At 38.2% G+C, this 16452-nt stretch overlaps 1 protein-coding gene across 9 annotated transcripts in view; it reads left to right on the top strand.

The window, feature by feature from the left end:
- The window catches only part of LOC101842609 (interleukin 1 receptor accessory protein), a 146732-nt gene extending 131132 nt beyond the window's left edge, over positions 1 to 15600 (top strand). For 5 of the 9 annotated variants that reach the window (XM_040751007.1, XM_040751011.1, XM_040751008.1 and 2 more), the window contains one exon: positions 6766 to 15600. In XM_040751007.1, the coding sequence (XP_040606941.1) occupies positions 6766 to 7478 (713 nt within the window). In that variant the 3' untranslated portion in view covers positions 7479 to 15600. Of the gene's footprint in view, positions 1 to 306; positions 3538 to 6765 lie in introns of those variants that run through there. The other 4 variants (XR_005878973.1, XR_005878972.1, XM_040751012.1 and 1 more) reach the window with 4 other exon arrangements.
- Positions 15601 to 16452: the final 852 nt, after the last annotated feature.

The raw sequence follows: 16452 nt of genomic DNA, 5'->3' as shown, positions 1-16452 counted from the left end.
ATCTATCCCATCTTGTTCAAAGAGTGCTTTTGATGACTGGGTGACTACACTGCTCCGTAGTTTGGCTTTGGCTTATTTGGAGATGTTTTGGGTGTGGGACATTTATATATAACTCCGTTTTCCCCGAGCAGAGTGACACTCAGCAGTCAGTGTGTTTGGATTAAAGATGAAGTTGCTCAGACTGTTGCTGCTGAGTGTGGTACAGTCTTGATTCTCAGGCCGCTGTTCCCAGTTCCCTTCCTGCCTTTGCTCTTTGAGCTCTGTGCATCTGGCCAACACTAATCCCCGTGGTGTTTTCTTTCCCAGTTGTCACAGATGAGACCTTGAGCTTCATTCAGAAAAGCAGACGCCTCCTGGTTGTCCTAAGCCCCAACTACGTGCTCCAGGGAACACAGGCCCTCCTGGAGCTCAAGGCGGGCCTAGAAAATATGGCCTCCCGGGGCAGCATCAACGTCATTTTAGTACAGTACAAAGCTGTGAAGGACATGAAGGTGAAAGAGTTGAAGAGGGCTAAGACGGTGCTCACGGTCATTAAATGGAAAGGGGAGAAATCCAAGTATCCACAGGGCAGGTTCTGGAAGCAGCTGCAGGTGGCCATGCCCGTGAAGAAGAGCCCCCGGTGGTCTAGCAGTGACAAGCAGGGCCTATCCTATTCATCCCTGAAAAATGTATGAAAAGGAAATGAAGGGGTAAAACGAACACATGGGCTCATGGAAGGAAGAGCCCCCTTCTTCCCTCCCAGGCTGTGGCTTCATAGGTAGAAAACAAGTCCTGTCTAAGCCCTCACACTAGGGACTGTGTGGCTGGCAGTTCTGCCTCTCTGGCAATCCTAAGGGTTAGAGTGATGTTCTCTGCACTCTGCCAGCAGTTCTAAAGACATTGTGATCTTTGCAAGTAGAGATGTATCTGATACATCCTCTATTTCCACTCCTTCCTCTATTTTAATCTCTTTGTAAAAATTTCACCACTATGGAGCCACTTTGCCTAGTGACTTGAAACTCCTTTAAAGGTAGGTTACCTGCTGACAGAAGTATTACCTGCTCCTCAGCAGAATTTCCATTTCATTTTGTTTTCAGTCATCCATTAGACATATAATCAGGCATTACATCTATTTCAACTGGGGATAATTCACTCCTTTGCTTATTGGTCTATGGGATCCACCACCTCAGCAAGATGAACAGTCAGCTACAGCTGTTCCTCATGACTGACTAAGTGGTATACTGCTTTCCTGCTACTAAACCACATTTGTCCTCATCTCAGGTAATGGGTGTCATATTTATAAACTTGAAAGAGTCATGGCTTTTGTTTTACCATAGTAACTTCTCAACGGTGCACAGATAGCTCCATACTCGTCACTGTATCTCCCTAACTATTGTATCCATCATCAACACTTCACAGGCGGCACCGAGCTTTTAATGGTGCTAATGGAAAGTGAGAAAAACATCAAAATACTCTCAGGGCGTTTTTGACACAGGAAGAGAGCACCTAACAGGATGCTTGCAATTTGTCCTTTAATTCCAACCTTACTAATGTGAAAAACCAGGAAAGTGGTTAATTCTCAGTCATTCTCATGTCTTCATTATGAAGTGGAGTCCAGGGGTAGTGATTTTCCTTTTGGCATTAAAAGAATGACCACTTCCAATAATGTATTTATGAGTACATGTAGTACCTTGTTCCAAATGAATCACTTTGAAAGCCACTGTTGATGAAACTAGTTTTTATTAGTTTTAGGCAGAATTTTACTTTTCCTAAGACTGGTAGAAGTGAAAACTAAGTACAGCATTTACCTTTGGAGTGGCCAGTTTCTACATCACGTCTAACATGTGTGTATACATATATGTATACATATACACATATATGATCTCTGTACATGTGAATTTTATGTGTATATGTATATAGAATTCCCACAAATTATGTGTATGTGTGTATATATCCACTTGCCTATAAATTATCTGTGTGTATGAATTTTTGGCTATACATAATCACACACATACACCTTTAAATACCCATCGGTACAGTACTAAAAGCCAGTAGAATCCTTGTCCAGTTTTAAAATTATGTTTATAGTGTAATGGTTTTGTGTTGGTGTTTTCATTCCATTACTGTTCTACTTGTGAATTCTTGGTTCTCTGTGTATAGTTATCATAGTTCTTTCCTCCCCTGGATTAGTATGAATGACTTGCTGTTTCTACAGTTGATTTGGGTTGCAGGGGTATCACCTGTCTATTGATCTCTCATGGTCACTGCTCAACAGCAGACAGTCACCTGATATCAGTTGGTTTTCTACTATATTTCCTGCAGACACATTTAGGCCTAAGTTATGTTAATCTCAGTGCTGAGCTGTGTGGTCTGTTGAGTGACGAGGAAAAACAGATACAGCTATAAATGAGTCTGAGTATCCTACGAAAAACATCACTCATAATTTAAGGAACACTTTATGCTAGTTGTGTCAATGTTAATAAGCAATTTCAAAATTATCTCTTAAAGTGTTCATCAGTACTGATGTCCATAATAAATCATTGCGCTGTGGTAGAATTATTGATTCCTTGACATACCACTATAATATGTAGTCATTCTTGCATCTAATGTTTTAGAAAGGTTAATGCTTTTCATTATTTCAAATAATTAGCATTTCCACTAATAACCCTTTAATCACAGTACCAGACAAAAGCTGACTCCAGATAAGCTTTGTGTGTTACTTCCAGAATGAGCTGTAGGCCAGCAGGGGTCAAGCTCCTCACCACAGGCCATTCTCTGCACTGTGTAGTGTTTGCACTGTTGGACTCTGCATTCATCCCAACTGCTATTCTATGCCCCCAGAAACGCCTCCGTAGTTTCCTATTTATATCCCTCTTTATTATACTGAGCCTACTCCAGTGCTGTAATATAAAGCATAATCTAAATAACATATCCAATTCTAAGTGAACTTAACTCCAAGATTCTTGTCTGCATTTCAGAAGATGCTCCTTACAAAACAGAAGAGGGAGGAGGGGAGTCACATACTTGTATTTCAGAGGACAATAAAATACATCATGGATCTTATTAAAAAATCCTTCATAGTCTTAGATTTATGATAAAGAGAACTTCTGCACCCAGGTTAACCAAGAACCATGCATATAGAGTGTCTACTTACACAGTCACATGTAGTTTATTTAATTCTCTTTTGTACCTTAGATGAGTCCCTGAGATTCTAATAAAAAGTACTGTCTTATACTGAGAAACAAAACATCACTCCACTTGTTACTTATTCATCTGTTTCTGTAGGTTTTAGTACTTTAAGACCGTCTTTTTAATTTTATTCATAAACATTTGTATTTTTCATTTTCATTTGATTTGTATATTTACATATTTTTTACAATAAAACATTTATTTTCACCTTTGAATTTTATTTGGTACATGTGTTTTGTGTCCTTATGGTCTTGTTCGGGCTTGAGAAATAAGAGTAAAAAGAGTGAGTATGCTTACAAAAAGAAATGAATGAAGTTGTAATAGTTAAGTATCTATTGAGGAATAAAAAAAGTCTGAGAAAAAAGTGAACTTCATCTCAAGAATGTTTCCTTCATATGAGCAAAAGAGTTGCTTAAGTAAAATGGACATTAGGACGGGGATTTGGGGGGACAGGAGGCAGAAGTCACACTTAGTTATCATTTTAAAACAAAACCACAGCCATTTCTCTGGTTTTGGCTTCAAATGCTACTAACATACAGGCAACTCTTACCAGTCACAAAAGTATGGAGCCAGGGTGCACGGACCAAAGTCTTGAGGACACAGGTTTCTCTTCAGTTAATTAATAAACAACTGCCAGGCAGGGTTGAATGACAACAAAATTTTCTACTGTGCACATATAGAATCCCCCATTACAGGAAATATACATTGTATTACATTTTGTTTATGGATGTTTTACATTGGATATGTGATAACTAGTCTTAAGTTACTTCACTCTTCAACGGTAAACCATTTAGAAGACTACTTAGTATTGGCATTCTTTGCATTGGTGTCATCAATCTGGCTACCACTTCCCTAATTAAAGTTCCCTAGACAATTTCTCCATCCAGTTGTGTACATCCCTAATGAGATCTTTTATGCTAGCAAAGTGTGCGGCATGGAATGAAAAACATGTTCAGCAACTAATCTAGTGTTTCTTTATAAGGATTTTAAAGATTCAATTGTTATGTATTTATTTTCTATCCCTGTGGAGGGGATGCTAGTCAGTTCTCATATTCTGCCCAGGGAACAAACTCAGATTGACAGGCACCTTCATCTGCTGACTCATCTTACTGGCTGTGATTTTTGTGTCTCAGGCAAATTATAAAATTATCTGATATGTTTATTGAATTTTTATCAGTTCTTAATACCAGCTTTAGAATATGAAATTAGTAAATTTATGATGGTAATAGGGTTTCAATTTTCCATGCATCGAGGTTATAACAGCTGCAGAGATGTACAATTCCTACTAACACACTCTCTTAGCCCATTGCTAGATTGTGTTATGGCCCTACAACTTTGCTTTTATCACATGTGTTTTGTAGAGGAAGCATACACTCAGATGCAAAGGTATTAAGATTTAAAAAATGAGATCAAGGAAAAATGAATATCTGAATTCAGATGGCTCTCCAATGTTGCTCTTTTTTTAAGAGAAAAAATACATATTGTGAGAGGGTAGGTTCTTCTACAAAAATCCTAGCAAAGGGAAAATGTCAGAGCCATAATTTTTTTGTAGATGAGTATGATTTTCATGGCCATTACAACTTTTTAAGGCATGCTTTCCCTTAAGGATTATTAGAGTTCTGGATCAGAACCATAACTTAAAAATCAACATAATGATTCAAAGAATATGAATCCATTGCTATATAATCACCAGATTCATTGCGTCTCCATACAAACTCTAGCATTGTAAATGATCACCCTCATCTTCAAATATGAAGTTTTGAAATCTGGGAGATGTTTTAAATGGCATAACAGGAAGCTGCTTGCTTCTAAAATACAAAGCCAATAACCAAGCACAGGAGAAGCTCCATCTTGGGACAGCTCCAGTCCTTTGTCAATGGCTGTTTCCACCACTCAGGTCTGTGTCTACTCTGTCCTCTTTCAAATGGAAACCACACACTTTCTTGAAAGGTAAAATTTTTTTCTTCCACAGGCACAAGGCAATGTTTAAGATGGGTTTTATTTCCAACCATGAATAGCCCATTGAAAGCAACACACATTTTCCTAAAATAATCATTTTGATATGCATACATATATGCTTGTAGGATTTGATTGTATATGTCTCCTGTCTTGGAAATCCAGCCACATTGTCCTATGGTTATTTTCTACTTCTCATGATTCAGGTAAAGCAGCAGAATCCTCACAGGTGTCTTCTCTAATATATTAAAAGCAGTTCATAAAATCTGAGTAGGGGAGAATGGGACAAGGGAATTACTGAAATATACACATGCACATATGCACATCTGCATGCACACATGTGGTTTTAAGAACTGAAAATATAAATCTTTTAATATCAGAACAAAACCCACTTATTCTAATTTTTACTTAAATTCAAGTGAAATCCCACTATTAGAAAGAATGGATCAGGAAAGGATCCTGGCTTCTACATTCCTTTCAAGTTTATGGTGATCAAACTCACTGCCAATTTTCAGTGTCCCCATAGGCTGAAAACAGCAAATGCAGCCTCAGTACTGGCTCCCTTATGTTTTCAAAGTTGTTGGAGGTAGGAGTCACACGGGTGGGAGGGTGGGATTTCTTTTCTTTGATCATATTGTCTAAGTCCCTGCATTTCACAGTGGGTTAAATACTGCTCTAATTTGAAGAATCTTCTTTTGGGTCCCATCCATATCCCCTCAGCAAACATTAGAATCGAGTACTCTGCAAGAAGTCTTAATTAATTGATTGATTCTTAACTACTATGGTGGCACTCAGCTCTTTAATTGACTTTAGGCCACTTCTTCACACACACATACATACACAGCGAGAAAGAAAAAGCAAAAGAAAATTGAATCAACAAAGAAAGGAAGGCAGGAAGGAGGGAACATGAAACAAGGACATCTTTGTTCATGGAGACCAATAATGTGCCCAAAATGTTAAGTACCTGGGACTGGGGACAACTCAGGATCTAGGGAGGTGGTGATTTGGTAATTTGCCAATCAGACTTTCTGGAGAAATAAGTATGCTCATTGTTATTCAAGATATTATTCTGGAAGGCATATATACAAGTTGAATTATTAGTCACAGGAATATGATAAGGGGTGGGGGTTCTTGAAATTATGAATGGTGTAGAATAAGAATAAATACCTGAAGTCAATTAATTCGGAGGTAAGAAAATGCAGTAACATCACAGTAGTGCCTACATATGTCAAAAGTTTGAAGACATCTGATATAAGTCCACTAAATGAAATTTAAGGAAATGAAATTCTAAAACGAGAAATGATTTGTAAGCAGAGAGTTAGTTGCTTTCAGGAATAGTTTATCTAATTCACATTCCCTCTATTTTTATAGTGGGGGAAGGCATTTTCATGAGGAGAACATCTGCAGTGGAAGGGGGTGTTGTGTAGGGAGAGAGATTAAGTTCAAGCGACTCCTCTTTCTTACAAGGTACAAATTCTTCCCAACTGTCGGTAAAAATGGTGTGGATAAGTTCGCGTGATTTAGCACTGATATTCTATTTTCTCAAAAGTTTGTTCATGCCGGTCTTTTGCGGACTAGACAGTGACCTACTAGGTATGTTTTCATTACCAGATGCTATGCTATCTTTCCATTTCCCTATAGATACAGTGGAAGCAGTGTTTGATTTCATTCAGCGGAGCCGAAGAATGATCGTTGTCCTGAGCCCTGACTATGTGACAGAAAAGAGCATCAGCATGCTGGAGTTTAAGCTGGGCGTCATGTGCCAGAACTCCATTGCCACCAAGCTCATTGTGGTGGAGTACCGTCCCCTGGAGCATCCCCACCCAGGCATCCTGCAGCTGAAGGAGTCTGTGTCTTTTGTGAGCTGGAAGGGAGAGAAGTCCAAACATTCTGGCTCCAAGTTCTGGAAGGCCTTGCGCTTGGCTCTGCCCCTGAGAAGTCTGAGCGCCAGCTCGGGCTGGAATGAGAGCTGCTCTTCTCAGTCTGACACCAGTCTGGATCATGTTCAGAGGAGAAGTCGTTTGAAAGAGCCCCCAGAACTCCGGAGCTTAGAGCGGGTGTCTGGAGCACCGCCAGCCCCTGGCATCATGTCCAAGCACAGAGGGAAGCCCTCAGCCGCCTGTCGCTGCTGTGTCACCTACTGTGAAGGAGAAAGTCACCTCAGGAGCAAGAGCCGGGCAGAGATGCATACCCAACCCCAGTGGGAAACACACCTCTGTAAGCCTGCTTTCCAAGAGTCCGAAAGTCAGTGGCTACAAAACAGCACCAGACCCGAGCCCTCTCCCCAGATCTCAACTCTTGCACTGCACCATTTTACAGATTTATCCAATAACAATGACTTTTATATCCTATAATCACTTTATGTGGAGGGTGGAGGCTGTTATTTCTACTAACTCTCTGGGTCACAAACCTTGGGGAATAATTGACATTTATCATCTAATAGACTATCAGATTTATATCCCTTTTATTGATTTCTAAAAACTATTTATTTTTAGGAGACAAAAGACCGGAAGCACCTGAATGCAGTTATTGCCTCTAACGGCCTCGGAAGAGCACACTCTTCTCGGGCCCTAGAAGGTCAGTATGGAAAAGTTGCCTAGCGTCTGATCTTGCCCCATGGTTCAAAAGCAGCTGAGATCTGGTGTTTCCTTACGCTATGGGTCATCTAAGTGTGCTTGGGCTTTGATACTGGGTACCCCAGGGAACAGGGCTTTGACATTCACATGGTGTGTCTACCCAAGGGAACAGGGCTTTGACACTCACAATGAGTGTGTACCCAAGGGAGCAGGGCTTTGACACTCAAAATGAATGTGTGTACCCAAGGCAGTGACTTGAAAAAGAGCAGGTTTTTGTGGACACTGTAGGAGAACATTCAGTAGCAAACATACAGCACATTTTGCTCCCCTCCCCGATCAAACCTTCTGAGAGGAATCCAAGCTTCCTATTGCCTCCCTGTAAATAGTGTACTCTCAACTTCCTAATGCTGTCACTATCAATAAAGGTATATTTTTATGTCATGTCTTTTGTGCTAGCAGATTTTTAATGCCCTCTCCTTATTTTGACTTTTCTGGCTTTTATATTCAAATCTAAAGAATATTCTGATTCAGTAAATTGAGATTTAGATTAGGTAGGAAAGCTAAGGGGGTCATTTTGCTTTGTTTTGTTTATTTTCCTGATGTGTATCGGAAGTTTATGAAAGTACCAGAGACACCAAGTGGGGCTTATGTGAGGATCTTGCTTTGTTCAAATCACAGCAGAAATATTTAGTATCAGAATGGAACTGTAGGTAGAGTTTGCTGCCTCCATCCTTTATTCATGATTCTGAAAGGGGTTTCTAAGTTCACATTCCTCCGAGGGTCAAAGGTAGCAGAAGTGGAAGGAAGGGGATAGATGTAAGTTTAACTTCCAGGCACTTCATCAGAGGATAGAGTGCAGGTTCACAATGTGTCTTTCTGCACACATTTACATGACAGCAAAAGGTACATGGCACATTACTATAAAGTTGGGGTCCTATCAAGATCCCTTGAAGTTACGGTGTTCACTCAGCTCTGTTTAGTTGTTGCTACTGAATTAGACTCTGCTTGACAAATTGTTCAGTTTCTTGTATGAGGTATAAAACATTAATATTTGAATGTGTACTTTCAATTATGTCCTGATTTAAATGTGTAAAAAATAAAGTCACAGAGTAAAACAAGACAAAATAAAAACCAACCAAACAATTAAAGAACAACAAAAAACCCTTCATTTGTGAGATATATTCATACAAATGTATGTAATTTCAGAGCAAAAGTCTTCAGTCAAAGAATGTATGCTGAAACAGGGACACAAGTGCCATGGGCAACACTAACCTTGAATAAAGTAGGTTGGCTATGAGAACATATGGGAAATGTGTACTCCCTCTCCATGCTGAAAACATCTGGCCTTTATAATAGGGTTTATCTGATGAATCCTCCAGCTCAGGACACAGCTGAGAATCAGTGTATGTTCTTGCAGCTTAAACAGAAGTAAATAAAAAACACTAGCAGACAACATTCAATGTCAACAGTCACCTTCAGTATAGCAGCCCCTTGCTGCTAGTGAGCTTGGTCCAGAAGTAGCCTCTCAGTCAAATGCAAAGGGGGTGGCAGAGAGATAAAACACAAAGAACACGCCCTGTCTAATACACTACTCACTATGGAATGTCTTCCTAGATGTGCAACTCAACAGAAATGACTCAGCACAACCAAAGATCTCATTTCATGTTACATCATTTCCTGCAGAGATGTTCAAAGGCCTCAGCTTAGGGGCCAGAAAATGGGTAATACACATGACTTCAAATTCTATGAGGAGAGAAAAGGCTGTTATCCAAATTAGTCTTGTTTCTTATTAACATACAAACTTTAAAATATCTTTGGAAATTTTTATAAATTACTTTTGTCACCTATGCACAATAACTTAAATCCTTTTAAATGTACCCTTTGAGAATTTTACACATGAAGCTAGAGATGTATCAGTGATTGAGAGCTCTTACAGAGGAACCCAGGCTTGGTTCGCAGCACCTAAATGGTGACTCATAACTGTCTGTAGCCCAAATTCTAGAGAATCCAATGACTCTTGACTTCTGAGGACAACTATACACATGTGGTGCACATACATTGAGTTAGTACACAAAATCAAAGTAAATAAGTATTAAAGATACAAAGAAAAGTGCATGCATGTATACAAGGAAAGTTGATATATCCACCTCTAACCTCCATTTCCCTTTAGGAATTCTCTCTTGATCCTGACAGCAAGTCCCCCTACCAAATTTAAGCCTTAAAAATAATTGCACACCAATCCCAGCTACCAGTGTGTATATGGATATAGGACCACCAACTGAAACACAGGCTATTACCAGTGCTACTGCTCCAGAGAAGGATGACTCTTCCTAAACCCTGGTTGCTCAACAGCTCCTCTGCCATTCATGGTAGAATGTGGTTGGCTTCTGCAGGTAACCACAGCTGCTCTGAGTTTGTGAGTGCAAAACATGTCACATCTAGAAGAAAGTACTTCACCCAATCCTTCCTATTCTACAGCTCTTAGAATTTTTTTCTGCCTCCTCGTTAACAGTATTCCTTAAGCCTTGACAAGGTGACTAATAAAGTAACCCTATTTAAGATTGATTACTCACAATTGTTTGTTATTATGTTGACTAGTTATGAGTATCTGCATTTACTCCATCCTACTGCAAAAAGTTTTTCTGACTAGCAGAGGTATGTGGTTATAAATATAAATATTTTGAAGGCAATTTGTTTGACAATGTGACCATTTAACAACATAACATATCTAAGACCTATGTATCTCCCCAACCATGGAATTTGACCAGATTTTAATACCAGAAATGTATTCAATACCAGACATGTAGCAGTCGTCAAATCCAATCAGAAAGTAGTTGGTTACCCCATAAATATCATGTCATTATTACACTAGTGGTTATATCTTGCCTGGGAGGTTGGTATTGTATCATGTATGGATTAGTGCTGAGTAAAACAATTAATATCTTTTATCTCCAGTAGCCTGCAATAGCACCTTCTGACCCTATGAGATCTAGTCTGTAGAGAGAAAGTTTCCTGGCGTAAGACTGATTTCTCTAAATCCTGCAGGCAAAGTCCTTAGAATCATCTTCTTAAGAGGAAAATTAAAATAAAGAACTAAAGGCACAGTGGTATGGATATGAAAATACTAGTTCTTTTAAACAACAGAGTAATTTGAGTATTCTCAAAGCTAATTTTTGATAGTGATTTTCTTTGAAGATGTAAGTACAGGGGGTTAGCAACATAAAGTCATATTTTGGGGCATTTGGCTATCTAAGAATCTGAAAGATAATGACCTAGAGTTTCAACATATGAAGAAAGACTCAAATATTAACATTATTCTTTGCCCTCTCATGCTACAATAAAGTGATAGTCAGTGTCATGTATTTCAATGATGCAAATAACGAGTAATCTTACTTATGGGTCATTAATTTCTATCATTGAAATGGCATAATTGTTGGTTAAGTAGAAATGCCATTATGTAAGAAATATTTTTCTAGTTAGGATCATGAATTTAAACTCAAGCCCAGTCTTACTTCTCTGTTTCCTCATGGACTATGATCTCTCTGAGCCTTGGTGTCCTGCTAGCCAAAATGGAAGTAATAATTTTGATCTCCCTGGTTGTTCTGAGCATTAAGTGGCATGCTACAAGCTTCATGCATATGAAACACTTATTTTTTAAAATGTCCTAATTCACCACAGAACAAGAAACTATATCCTTAATGAGTTGCTGTCCCAATGGGACAGATAGTGATAGACTTTGGCCTCTAACCTGGACTTCTAACACAATTTTCAGTGTCAGCTCTCAAATCAACCCTGGTACATGCATGTGAAAGAATTTGTATTCCAAGAATTCTAAGGGGAACTAATTTATCTCAACCATGTATAGCAAAATATATAAAGCAGGTACATTAGCGTTCTCTATAGGAACAAAAAAAAAAACAGAATGGAGTGTGTTTGTACGAGGGAGAGTTCTATTAGAGTGAATTATAGGCCATGGTCCAGGTAGTTCAGTAATGGCTGTCTCCCAGTGGAAAGGCCAATAATTTGGTAATTACTCAGTCCACAAGACTGGATATCTCAGCAATCCCAATCTGGTGCTAGAGTCATACATTTTTAAAGAGCTGCTGGTCTTTAGACTACATTGGAATTTTGTAGAAATGGGTTCTACTACCAATGTAATGGGGTGGGAAAATTGTCAGCAACAGTATAGATGGGCTTGCCAGTGAGAGTGAAGGCAAACAGGCAAAAAGCAAATGCTTCCTTCTTTAATGTACTTTTATGTTGACTTCCACCAGAAAGTGTGGCCCAGATTTAGTATGAGTCTTTGCACATCACACATGATCTAACCAAGACAATCCCTCACTGGTGTGACCAGCTGCTTGGGTTTTAGTTGATGCTGGATGTATTCAAGTCAACAACCAAGATTGGTTGTTACAAGAAAGCTCTACACAGGGGTGTATTATATCAAGTATCTAATGGATCATCTAAACTTGCTGTATTATGATTTTATGTAACTTTATTTTTGTATATATTAACTTTAAAAAACTAGAATTGTGTCCTCTGGACTTTAAAATCATATTTTAAATTTCCCCAAGGCAAATATAGAAGTGTATTCCCTGTGTACATTAAAAAGAGAATTTAAGTTTTTGAAACTGTGATACACATGTTATGAGTTCCAGAGTGACCTCTTCTTACAACTACTAATACCTCCAGTGATTGTATATTTGCTTCCAGATAGGTGATTTTGAAGTGGTTGGTTAAACTAAGATGCCAATCTAGAAGTAACAAATTCATTATTACAACATGCACAAAGTAAATAACTCATGTGATAATGGTTGCAAACTTTTGTGTATCTGAGAGTCCCTTTGGGAGCACTTCCACACTGAAGACATGAAAGCAGTTCCTTTACTACCATGGCTCTTTCATAAGTTGGGAGCACGGTCTAGGAGTTCAGCTTATTCAAGTGTACCCTTTGCAATTTGAATAAGGTAGGTACCCCATGAGTCTCACTTTGAAAATTATTACCTACAAAACTGTTTAACACTTTCCTTATTTCCTATAGGGTGGCTCATATTGTAAGTGAGAAAGACTTAATGTACCCTCACCTTTCCAAGATGTATCCTTTGAATTTTTCTTATCAGAACCATTTTTACTCACACAGAAATCCACATTTCTTGCTGTTACCAAAAGGAACTTAACGAGTATCACAAAGGCGGGGCAAAGCATCACTTAAACTTCTCAGGTGATTCTGATGCACAAATTGTTTCAGAACCGTTAATTTTTACCTCTCTTTTACCCTTGTAGGCTCTGATTTTCTCCAGCCAAGGAGGACTACAAATCATCCTTTTAACAAAGTGTTTGCAGGCAATAGCTGAAAATAAAGGGTCTGTTTAGCCCTTGGAATTGTCTCAGCACAAGCAAACAATCAAATAGAGTGGTTGGTAGAGTGCATTTATCATCTATGAACTATTTAACACTGCTCTGTGGAAGTTGGTGGGAGTGTTCCAGCCATCATCGCTACTAGAGTAAGATAAGCTATGCTGGACTGAGATTTCAATAACTTCCCATCATACATCTTATTTTTGTGATGCTAAACATCCAGCATAGGGGCTTGAAGTTTTGTGTCCTTGCCATGTGAAATGTGTAGCTTGCAGTTGCCCTATAATTGAGCTTAATTGACACCCCTTATTTCCTTTCCCTTATATTTTATTAACTAGAACTATCTCCAAGGTCCTCATAGGTTCGTATAGAAGTCTACAAAATATATTCTACTGTCACTAGGAAAGGAAAATTACATTGAACTTTATGAACACATAGCATTATCTTCTTCCACAAATGAGATGAGATATTTAGATATGGTGATGAAGCAAAGAAGGACCTCCTATCTTCTTTCTGTTACTTCATATAATAAAACAACGAGAGACTCTGATGCTCACGTCCAACCTGAGTATGTCAAGTTATCAAGATGAATGCTCATACAGAAAAGAATAAAGCTGGCAACTAAGTGCTCCCTAAATGAAAGTTGTTAATAGACTGCATTACAATAGTGACAGTTTCTGGTTAATAAGAAGCATGTTTTAAGTTGAAAGTGGTCATGTTGGCTTACTTTCCATTTAGTGGCTTTAGTGAATGTGATGCTCAAACTGTCTGCAAATGAGGTGTTGCATTTTGGAAATTCTGGGAGCCTCAGAAGAATTGAACACATTTAGAACACAACAGAGCATGTAACATGGTCATTAGAAAGCATCATTGATCCATTTATCTAAAGAGTTAAACAGGGAATTCAAACTGATGAGCTCGGTGGAGTCTAGTACCCATGGCTTTCATGGAGTCTGTGACTACTCTCCTCGTATTTTCTCTCTGTCTGGTTGGGCTCTATTGCCATTAAGTATTTGAACTTTTATGTGTTTTCCCTAATGCACACAGTATTATTTGGTAATAATTAAAAATTTCCCTTAGTTTGAAGAAAATTAATGTTTCAAAGTCTTGATACATGTGAGCAAACTGTAGTGTTGAACAAAGAAAAAAATTGTTTCTTAGTGTCATGGGGAAATTACTCATTACTCAAAATTCTTCTAAGAATAGTTCACAGAGTTTTGCCTTGAGCACTGTAAACATTTAAAAATACTAAAATGTAGAGAATGAATTTCTGAAAGGTGTACATGGATATGAAGATGGAAATTTTCAAACAATATCTACTAGCAGATCATGAGCTGTACTCTCTCCCTGGATGACTGTTATTTCAATACTTCATCACTATATGTAGAACAATTTTGAACCCCATGTAGTGGATCATTCCCCCAGTTTTAATACTCAGGAGGCAAAAGAAAAAAGATTGTGAGTTGGAGACCAGTCTGTGCTACAGAGTAAATTCCAGGCAACCTGGGTTATAGAGTGAGACCATACCCTCCAAGATAGAAGACTAAAACACCTGATTTTCGTTTATTTAACTCACTGAATTATTTATCAATTGTGACAGCTGAGCCACAGGATTGCTGTGTTTTAGATGTCGGGGTAAGTGGTTCTGAGCCAAAAGTGAACTTAGTCTTTGAGGCCAATTGTTCATACCTGTGGAGTGCCCCAGACAGACAAATCTCCCCCAAATGATTGATATTCTTGATCTCATAAAGGATGATGGCCTTAAGGGCCTTTACAAATTTTGGAGAGGAGTCAATGAAAATTAAGTAGTAATATCTTGTATGTGTGGAATGAAAGCGCAAAACAAACACTAATATTACAGATAATATTCTTCCTCCTTAAAGTATAAAACTTGAAACTCATTGCCAAATGCTAGGAGTCAATTCATTGTTCAAAGGATAAAGAAATCTTTTAGCCTTTCTAGTTCTTTACTTTCATAATGTTTGTATTCTGTTTATGAGATAAGGAGAGAATAACAGTAAAGCACATAAAATTACAAAAGTAAATAGAGTCACTAACCTGGATAGCCAAAGAAGACAATAGTATTGGTGTTATTATTTTCATATGATCAATCTGCTGAAACAGGAAAGAGTGTATAAAATCCAGTCACTTGATTATTGACAAATTTCACTAAATGACTTCTAAGAAAAAACTGAAGAATACACGAGGACAATCAAGCCACCTTTCCCTAGTTCTAAGCACCAGAATGAAAGGAAAAATAATCTCTTTGGTATCAACTAGAGTACAGTGTTGTGTGGGTCTTAGGGCTTGGGAACAACATAAGACAGTCATTTCCATTGCAAGCTTGATATTATATAAAATTTTACTTTGAAGTCAGGACATATGATTTGGGATATCAATTATTATAGTGAATGTGCATTTCAATAGCACATGTTTGCTCTCAAATTCTCAGTACTTCATGTTAAGTGAAAATATTATCTACCTCATTGAATTGTTGTAAGGGTAAAATTATTCAATAAATGTGAACTTCTGAAACCTGTAATTACAAATGTGGTGGTGGTATTGTTTTGTTGTTTTCGCCGTCATCATCACCACCACCACCACCATCATCACATAATCACACTTATCTCATCATCATCATCAACAGTGTTCTATTATAATAGTAAGCTGGAGGAGAGGAAGACTGCTAGGGGAAGTTTCTTGGTCAACACCAGGGTACTTTCTAGAACACTTGGTCCAGCTGTGGTTTTTTATGTAACAGAGTAGGGGAGTAGAAATCTAGGTCCCTATTACTCCAAGCACTAAAGACCACAAAAATAATATCTAGATGTAAGTAGTAGGACGATAATTGTATTTTGTATTTCTTTATGAAAAATTATACTATAGTGTTAAGAGAAGCTTTTCCGTGAGAGGAGCCTTCCCGCCCACCTGGTTCTAGAGCCGCATCAGTCCCAAATAAACACACAAGAGGCTATATTCATTATGAAGCTGTTGGCCTTGCTTGTTTCTTACTGGCTAGCTCTAACTTAAGTAATTACCCCATAATTGTTAATCTAAGTATTTCTCTTACCAGAGAATAGTTCCAGGCTTCCTACCCCATGGCGGTTACATGTCGACTCTCTTGTGTTTCTCCTTCCCAGAGTCCTCCTGGACTCCTAGTCCCACCTATCTAGATTCCTATTGGCTCAACAATGCTTTATTGACATAAGACTTCCCCAATATCTCCTCTTTTCTGTTTAAACAAAAAGAAAGGTCTTAACTTTAACACAGTCAAATTGTATATAACAGAACAGTTATCAAATAAGAACATAGTTACAATATTTTAGCAACATTTAAAGAAAATATCATCTATCTCTTTCTTGTGAGTCCAAAGTCCTATATGTAGCTTATCTTT

The sequence above is a fragment of the Mesocricetus auratus genome, unplaced genomic scaffold (genome assembly GCF_017639785.1).
Source record: "Mesocricetus auratus isolate SY011 unplaced genomic scaffold, BCM_Maur_2.0 Super-Scaffold_100008, whole genome shotgun sequence".
Lineage (NCBI taxonomy): Eukaryota > Metazoa > Chordata > Mammalia > Rodentia > Cricetidae > Mesocricetus > Mesocricetus auratus.
Note: the sequence above shows the minus strand (reverse complement) of the source record. Positions and strands in the feature narration are given on the sequence as shown.